The sequence below is a fragment of the Danio rerio genome, chromosome 15 (genome assembly GCF_049306965.1).
Source record: "Danio rerio strain Tuebingen ecotype United States chromosome 15, GRCz12tu, whole genome shotgun sequence".
Taxonomy (NCBI): domain Eukaryota; kingdom Metazoa; phylum Chordata; class Actinopteri; order Cypriniformes; family Danionidae; genus Danio; species Danio rerio.
This window is the reverse complement of record NC_133190.1, coordinates 617254-632783: the sequence shown is the minus strand read 5'-3', so window position 1 is coordinate 632783 and position 15530 is coordinate 617254. Positions and strand designations below refer to the sequence as shown.

At 38.5% G+C, this 15530-nt stretch overlaps 1 protein-coding gene across 4 annotated transcripts; it reads left to right on the top strand.

The window, feature by feature from the left end:
• Window positions 1-2838: 2838 nt before the first annotated feature.
• alox5b.3 (arachidonate 5-lipoxygenase b, tandem duplicate 3) lies at window positions 2839-14944 on the top strand. Of its 4 annotated transcripts, none has more exons than XM_073923052.1 (15): window positions 2839-2894; window positions 5229-5379; window positions 5984-6182; window positions 6262-6343; window positions 7080-7202; window positions 7622-7725; window positions 7853-8025; window positions 9891-10037; window positions 10130-10339; window positions 10620-10706; window positions 12009-12187; window positions 12274-12398; window positions 13829-13929; window positions 14019-14189; window positions 14293-14944. In XM_073923052.1, the coding sequence occupies exons 2-15, from the start codon at window positions 5230-5232 to the stop codon at window positions 14470-14472; spliced, it is 2031 nt and encodes a 676-aa protein (XP_073779153.1). In that variant the 5' UTR covers window positions 2839-2894; window position 5229; the 3' UTR covers window positions 14473-14944.
• The last annotated feature ends 586 nt before the right edge of the window (window positions 14945-15530 follow it).

Genomic DNA, 15530 nt, shown 5'->3' with positions numbered 1-15530 from the left:
CCGTCTAAGTTTAAGCACTGTGATCATTTCCCATCTAAAAGTAGTAAAACCTGTCCAAAACAAGATTAATCTGGTAGTTGTTTCTCGGGTCTTCTGTCATGATAAATTCCCCCATGTGAGCATGAAAGCGTTCACACATTTACACTTGATTGCTGGATGATCTCTGTTCACTCCTCAGGTTTTGATGGGCTCCGGGAGTGGCTCCATAACCGGCAGAGCATCTTTTGATTACTTTAAAGAGATTGTTTCTCCCAGAAATGAACAGTTGCTCTCCCTCGAGTGCTTTCAAACCTTTCTCTTGAACACAAAAGAAGAGATTTTGGCGAATAGCAGGAAAAACAAATCCCATGGAAGTCAATGGTTACAGGTCTCTTGTGTTCAACAGAAGAAAGAAATGCTTTGAAACAAGTAATGATGACAGAATTTTCATTTTTGGGTGAACTGTCCCTTTAAACATCAAATACAGTAAACATGTTTGACTACAGTACTGTATTACTGAACTGCACAGTCCTGTCCTGAAGTAAATTACAGTTTCCAAACAAATATCACACATCTTTAATGACTCGAATAAACAACAAACACTAATAAATCTTTTATTTACATTTCAGCATTTTGTTATACTCCTTCATTATTACATTTTCCAGCTAGGAAGGTGCTATACCTGTATTTTCCACCAATTTGTAAAAAATAATACATATTTTTCCTCATTTTACTCATCCCATTAATCCAGAGTTGTAATAATACGCTCTAAAGTGAATTAGTGTTGCTGTAAAACACATTATTTGCACTGCAGAGATGCTTTTCTTGAGTTTTTGTCTTGTTTCTAGGCCAAATATCTAAACATTCCTAAACCAATACCCTAATTCTAGACAAGCAAATAAATATTGTCCTATTTTTAAAAATTAGATGCCAAAATGTAAGTTTTTTTAAGCAAAATGATCTACCAATGGGGTCAGCTTTAAAATATTATTATTTCATAATTTTAATATTTAATATTCGGCAGCATGGTGGCCCAGTGGGTCTCTGGTTCGAGCCCAAGCTGGGTTAGTTGGCATTTCTGTGTGGAGTTTGCATGTTCTCCCCGTGTCCACATGGGTTTTCTCCTGATATAGGTGGTATTGGGTAAGCTGTAGTGTTGTGTGGATGTTTCCCAGTGATGGTGTGTAAAACATATGCTGGATAAGTTGGCGGTTCATTCCGCTGTGGTGACCCCAGATTAGTAAAGGAACTAAGCCGAAAAGAAAATGAATGAATATTAATATTGTTTTAAGGAAAACTCAATTAATTTTGATGTATTATTTCTGGAAACAGGACAAGAGTTTCTGCTTGTCTAGAAAATGCGTCTTGATTCAGGACTTTTTAGATATTTGGACTGGAAATGAGACAAAAACTCAGCATTTTGGCAGTGTGGTTATGACATTTCATGGTTTGGTTGCTGTTTGTGAAACTAGTGTTCAACGTCAACTTTACATCTGTAAATAAAGGCTGTGTGGCTCATTTGTAAGTAAATTCTGAATTAAAACAAAGACAGAACTAAACTGTAGAGGATTATGTACAGAGCTCAGCCTTTATAAATTCACCCCTTACAACTCTTTCTTTTAAATTCATGTTTAATAGGAAGCTCTACAATATTTTATGTGTGCATATACATCAGATTAGTCAGTACTGAAGCCAAATCTGGAGCTCATCTAACAAAATAACTTACAATAACCGTCCAAAAACTAGTACAGCCACATTTATATGATATAGAAAAATTCAATCATTCATTTTCTTGTCGGCTTAGTCCCTTTATTAATCTGGGGTCACCACAGGGGAATGAACCGCCAACTTAACCAGCACGTTTTTACGCAGCGGATGCCCTTCCAGCCGCAACCCATCACTGGGAAACATCCACACACACACATTCACACAAACACTCATACACTACGGACAATTTAGCCTACCCAATTCACCTGTACTGGATTGTGGGGGAAACCGGAGCACCTGGAGGAAACCCACGCAAAGGCAGGGAGAACATGCAAACTCCACACAGAAATGCCAACTGAGCCGAGGTTCGAACCAGCGACCTTCTTGCTGTGAGGCGACAGCACTATCTACTGCGCCACTGCCTCCCCCGATATAGAAAAACATTAAATATAAATTTGAAAAAGAGGAAAAATCAAGAGAAGCAAAAAAAAAATTGTTTGTTTAAAATATTACTGCATGTCTGTAAGTAAAGACACTATTTGCAGTGGAAACCCAAGCCTGATCATGGTGAACCATACTGAACACTACTGTACTGTATTTGCTAAGTGAAAACAAGCCATAATGATCTAATAATGGTGGATTCACAGGTAAATCTGGGTCAAATTTGTTTACATTTTGTAGGTTGTAATTGTAATTTTACTTGAATTTAATTGTATCATCTTTCAATTTATAAATATGTTTGGTGACTAAAACATTATTTTAATAAATACATCAGTTTAATAAATCTGTTTTGTTTAAATGCACAAAATACGCCACCTATATTCACTGAGAAATGGAGGAAGTATTCATTTTCCAAATGGGCTGTACTCAATTACGCTGAGCACACTGTAACTGAGTGAGCTGTTTAGCATCAGGCAGATCACAAACACCAGCATTTGTTGTAAAATGAACACACTTCAGCAATAGTTATCGTGTCCTAAAACAGTTGTGGAAATAAACCCTGAAAGTGCAAAAAAAAGTGGCCAAAAACCAGGTTAGTTTGTTGTTGCTCAAGAGCACACATGAAGAGCCAATCACAGTAGAGGATGATGTAATGGTCATTATAACGGGTCATCAGCCTCTCTATATAAACTGCTGCATCTCTGAGCACTCGCACTGAACCTCCCGGCGGGATTAAAGCACATCAGAGGCGTCATCAAGAGCTGCAGGTTAGTGGATCAACCAATGGTTTGTTGACCACAGTACAACTTTTAACATTTCTTTAGGAGGCTGAGATTACACACTGCTGTTTGTGAAGAGCCGACGGATTAGTGTGAGTGTAGAGTAATTTAATGACTTTATTTTAACTTTAAAGGAAATAAACGACCGCAATTTAGCCAAGCCAACAATCAGCCCACATGCTGTTAAGAAACGCTGGGTTATTTAAACCTAACTTGGGTAAAACATGGACAAACCCAAACATTGGGTTACATTTGGTCCTATTAATTGAATTTTAAAAAATCCAGCAGTTGGTTTAGTCTGTATTACTCCCTGCATTGGGTTGAAATAACCAAGCATTTTTTTTTAAGAGTGTGAACAAAACACTGTAGTAACTATACAGTAAATGCTAGTGTTTTAACCTGTACTAAAGCATAATATACTGTATGATTGCATTTAGTTGATTTTAATGAGTGCTACTTTATTTTGTTATAATAATTTTTAATTTTGTAATATTAACCACAGTTACTGCAGCAAAATATATTGTAGTATAAAATATCCTGTTGAAGACTACACTGCAAAAAATGCTTTTCTTATTTCGATTTTAGTCTTCTTTCTAGTCCAAATATCTAAAAATTGTTAAAGCATTTTCAAGTCAAGCAAAACATATTGAATTGTTTTGAGAAATAACATGCCAATATTAAGTGAGTTTTTTTCTTAAAACAAGCAAAATAATCTGCCAATGGGGGAAGAAAAATAATCCTGTTTTTCCTTTTGACATCAGATTAATTTGCTTCCCCCATTGGGAGATTGTTTTTCTTGTTTTACGGAAAAACTCACTTAATATTGGCACATTATTCCTAAAAACAAGACCATATGTTTTGCTTGTCTTGAAAATTCTTCTTGATTTGAAAATTTGTAGATATTTGGACTCGAAACAAGACAAAAAAGTAAGAAAAGCATTTTTTGCAGTGTGCAGTACTGTAGAGTACTTAAGTTTCTACTGCAGTAAAATATATTGTAGTATATAATATACCCTGTTGAAAACAACAGTACTGGGTGTGACCGGTCCTCGCTTTACTCTGCGTTGTGTGGTGTTTAGGTGAAAGGGACCAGTTATATGAGATTAAACTGCCTTTTATTCTGCATGAATAAAATAAACAGTTGGCAAAGCTGAGTCTGTGACTCTCCTTATGTGCTCAACAAACTCTCCGTGAAGGGGATAATTCTCACTACAAAGTTTGCACACTCATGCTTATGAACTTTACCCAAAATACATGCTTCATATACTTTACACAACCTCTCATACATGTTTACAATAACAGTGAAATGCATTTTAGAACGAACTTGCATGTGTTACTGTGATTATTAACACTTATATGACAGGTTTTAACCGGAGATTCAACACAACTCACCTCTCCTCAATCGCGTTTGGCGCGAAGGAACTGAGCGTGAGCAGGCCGGAAAACTACACTTAAAGGGGCCACGTACCATTTCCCGAAATACACCAATACATTGAAAACAAACACAACTATGATTTCATTAACTCTGAAATATAAGATATTTAAAGAACAACTCTGAAAATATAAAATTAATTAATGATTAACAAGGGGAATTTTAAATGAAATTATATATATATATATATATATATATATATATATATATATATATATATATATATATATATATATATATATATATATATATATATATAAACACCTGTTACATGGGCAACTATAGAATCACAACAACATATTAATTGCAGCACTTTACTGTAGTAAATGTGGGTGGAGTAAATGCAGATCTCCCTGAGAAAAGAGCACAATGCCATTTGCATTTAAAGTGACAGTCACCAAAACGCCACAATTAGTATCAAAGCCTGAAAGGGTCAGCTTCAGCGAGCTGGAGAACATCATCTGTGTTTTATTCACACACACTCCAGAAACATCTGAGACAAACTTGATATCTTGTGGAAAGAGGCATATTATCTTCTTTAAAGGCAATTTTCTAGATTCGATCAACATGCACATTGAAATTGTTGAAGCTTTTCACATCACAAATGCTGCTTGACAAGAGGAACAGATCAGAATGAGTGTTTATTCTGTCCATGAACAACAACATGTTGAATTTAAATGTGCAAGCAGCCTGTCTGAATCAAGCTTTAGTGTAACTGATTAAAGGAAAATGTGAAAGAACAAATTCAAAATAGAGTAATGTGGGCACTGCCATATCTCCATGAAGACCACACGCTTATCATGACAAGTTTGATTAACTGCCGTAAATAAACCTCACGGAGATGTAAAAGCCCACTGATGCTGATGTACTCGTCTTCTCCATTTCAGCAGGATGTTCACATACAGCGTATCTGTCGAGACTGGAGACCAGGCGTTTGCTGGCACTCTGAACTACATTTACCTGACGCTGGTGGGCGATAAGAGAAGCAGCGTCCGAACTCTGCTGGACAAATCCTGGCTTAAACGTTTGGAAAGAGGAACGGTAAGACTTTTACTTTAACTCTCCTTTTAATCTAAGAAGGAAACCAGTTTCTGTTAACTCTAAATTAGCACTGGATGAAGATTAATCTTGATTTATTGCATCAAAAGTAAAAGTTTATTTTGATGTAGTATAGGTGTGTAAAGTTGAAGTCCAGTTTATTCCCCTCCTCTGAATTTTGTTTTATTTTTCACAGTATGTCTGATAATATTTGTTCTTCTGAAGAAAGTTTTATTTGTGCTAGAATAAAAGCAGTTTTTAATGTTTTAAAGCCATGTTAAGGTCAATATTATTCACCCCTTCAGCAATATTAGTGTTGGATTGTCTCCAGAACAAACCACTGTTATACAATGACTTGCCTAATTACCCTAACTTTACCCTAATTACCCTAGTGAAGCCTTTACATGTCACTGTAAGCTGAACACTAGTGTCTTGAAGAATATCCAGTCTAATATTATGTGCTGTCATCATAAAATAAAAGAAATCAGTTATTAGAAATGATTAGAAAAGGATTACGTTTAGAAACGTGTTGAACATCTCTCCGTTAAACAGAAATCGAGGAAAACAACTATAGTGATGTGACGTCTAACAGAAGTTGTCGTTAAAGGTGATTTCCATTGACGTTCATGTGGAGGAGACTCTTGGAGAGCTTCTGCTGGTCAAACTGGAGAAGGAGAAAACCCTGATCAATGATCAATGGTACTGCAGGAGCATCAGCGTAACAGCACCCACCGGAGACTGCTTCGAGTTCCCCTGTTATCACTGGATAGCGGATCAACAGGAGCTGGCGCTTCCGGAAGGCCGGGGTAAAGTCCTGGATGAGGAACAACACTCTGCTTTGTGCATTTGTGTGTGTGTTTATGCATTGTGTATGTGTTCCTTCAGGTCGATTGCCTCAGGATGAAAAGCTCTCAATACTGAAACAGTACAGGCACAAGGAACTGGAAAACAGACAAAAACAATTTAGGTACAATTACAGACTTGACCAGAATTCAGTCATTTGCCAGTTATTTTGTTGGTTTAAAATACTTATAATCATACTTAAAAAAACACTTTACACAGTTCAGGTTTATGGAAGATTTAGAAGAGAAAAAAGGCGGCTCCTGGTGGACAAATACCACATTACAACAGAGCCGCAATGTAAAGTGTTCTGTCGAACCATCAGGGGGCGCCATGTCTGAAATGAGATGTAACACAAGATCTGGTTGTTCAAGAGAATAATGCTGAGATTTTATTTAGGCTTTAAAGCACTTTGAAGGGTTGTTGCTAGATCGGATATGGTTGCAGCCAGAAGTTAACGAGAATAATTTATATTATTTATTAAATAAGTGTATTTTATTAACGTCTACCCCACCCCCCAACCATCACAGTAATTTAAAAACAGTTGTTGTACCAAGTATTATTTATGTTATCTATTAAATTACCCAATAAACTGTATTTTTTAACCCCTACCCCAAGCCTAAACTCAACCGTCACAGTATTGTTAACATATTATAGTTATACAGTGTCATAAAAAAATGCTGCTATAATAATGTGCATATCACTTCCAGCCGGCCGCATATCCCATCTAGACTTTACCACTTTGAAGATATTATAAAAATGTCCAATCTCCTTTTCAATAATGCCATGCGCCGTCACTCTCCCTGTGAACTTTCTCAAAAAACACTTCAACTGTCACACAACTAATGCTGTCTCTTTTGCAGGTGGAATGAATGGAAAGCTGGTTTACCACTGTCCATAGATGCCAATGGCTGCTCTGAACTGCCTCTGGACGTTCAGTTTGATACCGCAAAATCAGTGGACTTCAGTGTGAATTTCCTAGAGGGGTAGGTTATCCTGTTCGGGTTTAGTATTTTGCATAAATCCCCAACAAATGTGCATCTTATTGATTTCTTGAGACCTAGTCAGGTTGCTGCAGGGAATATGTCTAATTAATAGTGATGTGTGAATGTGTGATACCACTGGTTTACTATCCGATCCGATACCAAGTAAAAAGTTAAAAGTGTCACTTCATACTGAATACGAGACATATTACAGGTTATTCTTGTTTTTTTCTTTACATTTTAACCTTTTAAATGATTGATTTGCTTTTATTCTTTTTCGATCTGTGGCGTCAATAATTATGGTGGAAAAATGATGCCACACAGTGTAACATAGCCAGAATCACACACTGATATTCAGATCTAATTTATTTAATCTATTTTATTCTTTTTTTTTTTTAATGTATTTTTTTCTTCTTTTTCAGGATCAGGATTCTTGGTCTTAACAAACTTAAGAGTGTGTTCCAGTCTTGGAAAGACTTTGCAGATTTTGAAAAAGTGTTCATAACCATCAAGAACACCGTGTCAGGTTTAAATAACTTCTTCCTTATTTATTATTATTTTTCAAGATTGATCCATCTACTGATTGTGCTGCCAAACAAACACAAAAAATAATCAATTCACCCCTTAACTCCCTTTATTCTTCACGTTGACAGAGTATTTGATGGAGAACTGGACTGAAGATGCAGTGTTTGGTTATCAGTTCTTAAATGGCAGCAATCCTGTGATGATCAAAAAGTGCAGGAAACTTCCAGACAAGTTTGTGGTCACGCAGGAGATGGTGGAGGACTCCCTGGATAGAGGAACCACACTGCAGGAGGAATTACAGGTCAGAGGAAAACACTACTCAACAGTAAACAAGTGAAGCTGAAACCACACCAAATATTATTACAGCATTTGCCTGGATACTCAGTACAGTGGTGCATTCAGCCAGATATACTGTCACTGAAGTATGTAGTAAAATAGAGATTTTGTGCTGTTTGATCATACTCTCTGATACTAACAAGGTGTTGTTTTTATTAAAGTAACTTTGATTGTTATAGCGAGATCTATGTTGGTAGAATAGGCAGCGAGCTCTCTGCAACTCTCACATGGTCGCCCACTGAAGCCAAGCAGGGCTGAGGCTGGTCAATACCTGGATGGGAGACCACATGGGCAAGCTAAACTGCTGCCGGAAGTGGTGTTAGTGAGGCCAGCAGGGGGCGCTCAACCTGCAGTCTGTGTGAATCCTAACGCCCCAGTATAGTGACGGGGACTCTATGCTGCTCAGTGAGCGCCATCTTTCGGATGAGACATTAAACCGAGGTCCCGACTCTCTGTGGTCGTTAAAAATCCCAGGATGTCCTTGGAAAAAGAGTAGGGGTTTAACCCCGGCCAAATCTGCCTACTGGCCTCTGTCCATCATGGCCTCCTAACCATCCCCATATCATAACTGGCTTCTCTCCAGTCTCCTCTCCACCAGTCAGCTGGTGTGCGGTCTGGCCAAAATGGCTGCCGTTGCATCATCCAGGTGGATGCTGCACACTGGTGATGGATGAGAAGATTCCCCCCTATGTGTGTAAAGCGCTTTGAGTGCCCAGAAAAGCGCTATATAAATGTAAGGAATTATTATTAGAATGACGTGATTTGTCAGGATTGGAGTTGTTTCGTTGGTTTTGTCCCTGCTGAAAAATCCAACTTAGGCTGGTTTTAGAGGGGTTCTGGCCACTTCCAGGCTGGTTTCCAGCCATTTCCAGCCTGGTCATTTTCCAGGCTGACCAGCTAAGACCAGGCTGGAAATGGCCAAAACCCATCTAAAACCAGGCTGGTCAACCAGCTAAAACCAGCCAACCAGCCTAGGCTGGTTTAAGCTGGATTTTTCAGCAGGGGTATGTTTTGTTTGACCTAGTTTTACCTGTGCTTCCACTATTGATCGATCATTATGGCTTGTTTTCACTCAGCAATATGCTTTAATACAGTGCAGTAGTGTTCAGTATGTTCACCATGATCAGGCTTGGGTTTCCACTGCAAACAGTGTGTTTACTTACAGACATGGAGTAAGCCAGAAAGTAACGATGGACGTCATACTAACACAAAGAAGAGAGAAAATTCCCAAAACGAGTTTAGTTTGAGCTTGCTTCATCCGTTGGCGGTGCATTTAAAAATGGCTGTTCCTGTGTTGTTGTTCCCCTGCACAACTGACGATTCTGTCAACCACTTAGCATTCAGCAGCGAGTTTATCTCCACCTTTTGGTACCGTAATGTTGTGCTGGTACTCAAAAGGTACTGGTACTTACAAAGGGCCAAGATACAGTTAACATTCTGCAATTCACAATTTCTGACAGTTGACATGGAAATAAATGCATTTGGATCTTATCTTGATACCAAGCAAAGGTGGAAAAGTATTCACATAAATAAGTCCACATTGCGTTTGCCACGATTGTGCAGAATTCTTCTCAGTTGCATCAACTGTGCAAGATCAAATCATTAACTAATAATAATAAATTAACTAATAATTTAAGCCAAAATTTGGGTCTGGGGAAAAACATCAACTAGAGAGAGGGAGATGGTGTTCCACATTTGGTGAACACCCAGCATTAGATGACATGCCACAACTAATGCTGTTAAAGTAGTCGAATCTGGATGTGAATGAATAATAATGAACAAAGAACATGTTTTTCTTTGGCTTCATTGCTAAATTCCTCTCCTTCACAGGCAGGAAACATCTACATAGCAGACTATGAAATACTGGAGGACGTTCAACCCAATGACACAGACTCCAGCACCCGGCAGTATTTGGCCGCCCCCTTCTGCCTGTTTTACAAGAACAGCCAGAACAAAATCATACCAATCGCCATTCAGGTGCCTGCAGAAAACCATTATTCCACAATTACTCGATAATAAAATATCAGTGTCAAGTTTTAATAAACATTCTGCTCTGTTTTCTGGAACAGCTCAGTCGTGAGGCTACTCCAGGACAGAAGAACACAGTCTTTCTGCCCAGCGATAATCACTACGACTGGTTGTTAGCCAAAATGTGGGTGAAATCCTGCGACTTCAACGTACACCAGCTCATCACACACCTTCTCAGGACACACCTGACATCTGAGGTGTTTGCCATAGCCATGTTCAGACAGCTCTCTGCTGTCCATCCTGTGTACAAGGTAGAGTATACAGCACATATGTTGGTCACTTCTATGCGATTACTAGTTCTGTGCCTCAGGAGTTCCTTCTTGCCTTTATTTATTTATGATTTTTTATGTCATCTGGGCCAACCACAAATATTCCCAAATTGATTTGATGTAAATGTTCAGATGAAGAATTATTATTATTATTATTATTATTATTATTATTATTATTATTATTATAAGTTCAGTTTTTGATGAAGCTTGTGGTACAGTCACTGAAACATGTTGGTCACATTCTTATTTTCTCTCTTCGCAGTTACTGATCCCTCATGTCCGTTTCACCATTGCCATCAACACTTCAGCTCGTCAAACACTCATCAACGACACTGGGGTCTTTAATAAGGTATTTTTAACACTTCATAAATAGTTTCCCACTGGTTTCTCTCTCAAGTGTCTGATTCTTTCAGATGGCTTGTTTAAAAGGTTAGTTCACTCAAAAAAGAATTAACTACTGTTATTAATTACTCGCCTCTAATGTCATTCCTATTTCCTGAGACCTATAAATTAAGATGCTTTAGATTAAAGAGCTCCCTCATCCTCTACTGACAAAAGCATTGTCAGAACAGATTATGTTACTTCAATGGTTCGTTTGTAATAGTTCAAAGCTCTAAGAATTGTTTTGTGCACCAAAAAACACTGAATTTGTTTGCCTATAACTTCCCTCTGCGATATGGTCATTAGTGTACTATTGTATTGCTGTAGTAAACACAGACCCTCATCTGAAGCTGTAGACATAGCTGAACTAAGTCATATTGACAGTTTTCTGTGTGCACAAAGCATCCTATAATTATTGAACCTATGAAGTCACATGGACTGTCTTGACAATGTTTTTGGTTCCTTTTCTGGACTTTCAATGATTCAGGATTTTTGCTGACCAAACTAGTTTATATTTTATCTAAAATATTTTCATTTCCCTGCTGAAAAATCCAGCTTAAGCCAGCCTAGACTGGTTTTATCTGGTTTACCTGCCTGGTTTTAGAGGGGTTTTAGCCATTTCCAGGCTAGTTTTCAGCCAGTTCCAGTGTGGTCTTAGCTGGTCAGGCTGGAAAATGACCAGCTAAAACCAGCTTGACCAGCCTGGTTTAAGCTGGACATAGCTGGTTTTGGCTGGGCTCCCTGGCTAGCTAGGCTGGCCAAGCTGGTTTTAGCTGGTCATCTCCCTGCCTGACCAGCTAAGACCAGGCAGAAAACTAGCCTGGAAATGGCCAAACCCCCCCTAAAACCAGCCTGGTCGACCAGCTAAAACCAGCCAACCAGCCTATGCTGGTTTAAGCTGTTGTTTTCAGTAGGGTTGTGTTCAGTGGGTGAATGAAGGTATCGGTATAAGGGTAAACCAACCCTTTAAGGCAGGGGTGGCCAACCCTGTTTCTGGAGAGACACCTTCCTGCAGATTTCAGTTGCAACCCATATCCAACACACCTGAACCTATTAATTAGGAACTGAACACCACGTGATAATTACAGGCAGGTGTGTTTGATATGGGTTGCAACTGAAATCTACAGGAAGGTGGCTCTCCAGAAACAGGGTTGGCCACCCCTGCTTTAAGGCCTAATAAGCCAACTGTTTTAATCCTTCATCTGACGTTCGTCCTGTGATATTCTCTGTTTTGTTCACAAGAACTCATCCGTGTTCTCTTATTTTACAGGCTAACAGCACTGGAGGAATTGGAGTTTTGCAAGTGGTCCACAGGGCCATGAAGACATTGACCTATAAGTCCATGTGCTTCCCTGAGGCTATGAAAGCTCGAGATGTTCACGACCAGGAAGATCTGCCCAACTACTACTATAGAGACGATGGCATGCTGGTCTGGGAGGCTGTGAAAAGGTAGTTAAACTGCACTAACATTTACAAATTTCAAACACTGATATTGGTAGTATTATGATTCATCATTTGTCTTGACCTTCCTCCAGCTTTGTCTCTGATGTGGTGGAGATCTACTACAGTAGTGATGAGACCGTTCTGGAAGACGAGGAGATCCAGGCGTTTGTTCAGGATGTTCACTCCTCTGGTATGAAGAATTGTCCCAATAGTGGGGGTGAGTACAACACTATTTTACATCAACCTGATCTCACCAAGTAGGACAAGTTCCTGAGTTAACATATATGCTGATCCTGGAACAACATTCCAATCAGCTTATCAGAATTATGGGATATGTTTTCCGTTAATGTTAATATTAGGCTTATGGTTAGGTTTATGCACTTCTACGTGATTGTTATCAACTGTTATTATCCTCTGATTTTGGGAATAATTTACAGTTATGCTTGGGTTTACAGCAGGGGTCACCAATCTCGGTCCTGGAGGGCCGGTGTCCTGCAGGGTTTAGCTCCAACTTGCCTCAACACACCTGCCTGAATGTTTCAAGTATACCTGGTAAGACCTTGATTAGCTTGTTCAGGTGTGTTTGATTAGGGTTGGAGCTCAAATCTGCAGGACACCGGCCCTCCAGGAACAAGTGTGTTGATCACTCGTTTACAGGAAGGGAATGGGTATGGATTACATTTTCTAAAAATTGATGTTCCAGGATCAATATAGATGTGAATCCAGGATCTCATTGTGCTTGGCAAAATCATGATGTGCACCATTTTGCTGTATATTTTCTTATGTAAATATCTGTGCAATCATTGAAGACTGAATGTTTGAACAGAAGCAGCCCTTGATAACTACAGGCAGATTTATTTGGTCAAGGGTGTGACTGAAATCTTGTGCTAAATTCAATGGTTTAAGTGTCCCATTGCACACACTATCCTTCCTAAAAAGTATTTTAAAATGGTAATAATGTATAGCAAATCGTAGTATGTTGAAAAGAGTACGGCAAAGGTTCCCGGATGCTCTACTATGTCCGGTCAAATTTGGAAGTGTTTAACCATCCATACTCTAACCGCTAATATTACACACAATACATTGCACATTGGACTTGAATTTGATTAGAACTACAAACGCGGGTGAAAAGTGTAAACGAACTACAAACATGGTGGACATGCAAGACTGTCAAGTAGAGAGGCTTCTGTAAATGTTTTAATGACCATTTATTAATATCTAGCCACAAGGAAATTATTAAAATCACCTTTTCTGTTATAGTTCATCTGCAAAAACAGTGTGAACTTATACAAAGACATGTTTTGACATTAACTACTGAATGTATAACTATCCAAAGACCTAAGGAGATTTGCGACTTGCGAAAGTCAGATTAACCTGCTGTTGAATCTACAATATAGTAGGAAATCTGACAGAAATGCAGACCTGTCCAGACGATTGACAGGGGACATGACTAAACAGTATAACAATCTGTTAATGAGGAAGTAGTTTGAGTACTGAAGTTTGCATACTCTTCTGTTAAACACGTGTATGAGCTTTTTTTCTTGACAAAATACACACAGCATAGCTCTCCAGGAGGAGTATGGTGACCCCTGGTTTACATGAAGGTGCTTCTACATGCATACTCAAACACGTTATCAATGTCCACAGAGTTTCCAAACATGCTGAGAACCCGGGAGCAGCTGGTTGAGTATCTGACCGTGATGATTTTCACAGCTTCAGCTCAACATGCAGCAGTCAACTTTGGACAGGTGGGATTTCACACACTTCTCTGAAGAAATATAAACTAGACCTCTGCAAATATCCAGCCTGATTTCTGTGTGTCTCTCCTGCGTTTCAGTTTGACTGGTTTGCTTGGGTCCCGAACACTCCGTCCACCATGCGGAAACCTCCTCCCACAGAGAAAGGCAAAGTGGATATGAAGTACATCATGGAGAGTCTGCCGGACCGCGGACGCTCCGGCTGGCACCTGGGAGCACTTTGGTCGCTCAGTCAGTTCCAGGATAACGAGGTTAGCTGACTGGTTATTCATAACTAGCCTAGAATACACTTGCTTTCAATATACGCATCGACCAAAGAAACAATTAATAGTTTTGCCCCCATCCTCTGTCCAGCTGTTTTTAGGCGAATACCCTGATAAGTACTTCACCGAAGAACCAGCCATTGAAGCTATTAAGAATTTCCGCAAGACATTAGTTGACATCACAAAGATCATCAAGAAGAGAAATGAAACTCTGGAGCTGCCCTACTGGTATCTGTCTCCAGACAGAATCCCCAACAGCGTGGCCATCTGAAGAAAACATCTGTCATACATCCACAAAAGCTGTTCACAGCACATCTGCACAGCACGTCACTTAAAAAAACGCCAGCAAAACACTGGGCTATTATCACTCAATCAAAATAAACGTGCAAGCAACAAATTACTGCCAATATTTACTGTACTTCAGAGATGCATGGGTGGCTAATGAGAATTTTTATAATTATTTATAATCAGTTTGGCATTCACACAGTTGTTATTTGATTTTAATCAAACATCACATATTTATTATTGTGTTTTTGTGTTTTATATAATTCTTTATTTTCCATTGTTTGTAAAGTTTCATATTATTTGTAATTGTCATCGGGAGTAACAGCCATTTCTTTTTTTTTTTTTATATTACTGGACAATGGTTTAAATGATATTTCTTGTATAATAACACTGGGTGGATTTGTACTGAGCATTAAAATACACTGAAGTTCATTCAATAAACTAACTATACTTTCCCATCACTTTGTCCACTGCTTTCTGCTCTTGAAGACGTTTCAAACAGTTTCAGGTACCGGGCAAGACATGTTATTGGCAGGTTTGACTGGTTTATTCTGCATAGGGACATCTGATCTAACATCATTAATCTAAGAACATTACTAATACATTCAACTTCTTTCTTGTTTTCTCTTGACTTTCTAAAAGTTTTTATGAAACCTAAAACACATCTCTCAAACCACAAGTAGAACTATTGTCACACAATTGGAGAATTCCAAAGAAATTTTCCCCTCGCAGTGATTCTTTTCCTTGACTGAAACACATCTCTTATATTTTTATTACAAGATTCTAGGTGCCATTCACTATTTTGTGTGTGTGTGTGTGTGTGTGTGTGTGTGTGTGTGTGTTTTAATAAGCTTGAATACAATTTATACAACAACAAATATGCAGAATAATTATCTTTAAAAAAAGAAGAAAAAAACAACAGCTAAAAACAAAAAGAAAAGAAGAACTGCTAAACACAGGAGTTATAAAAAATTGCATATTAAATAGGTAAAAATTACTGATTAAACACAGGGAAAGAGCCGCAGCAGTTGAAGTTTTAGAGCC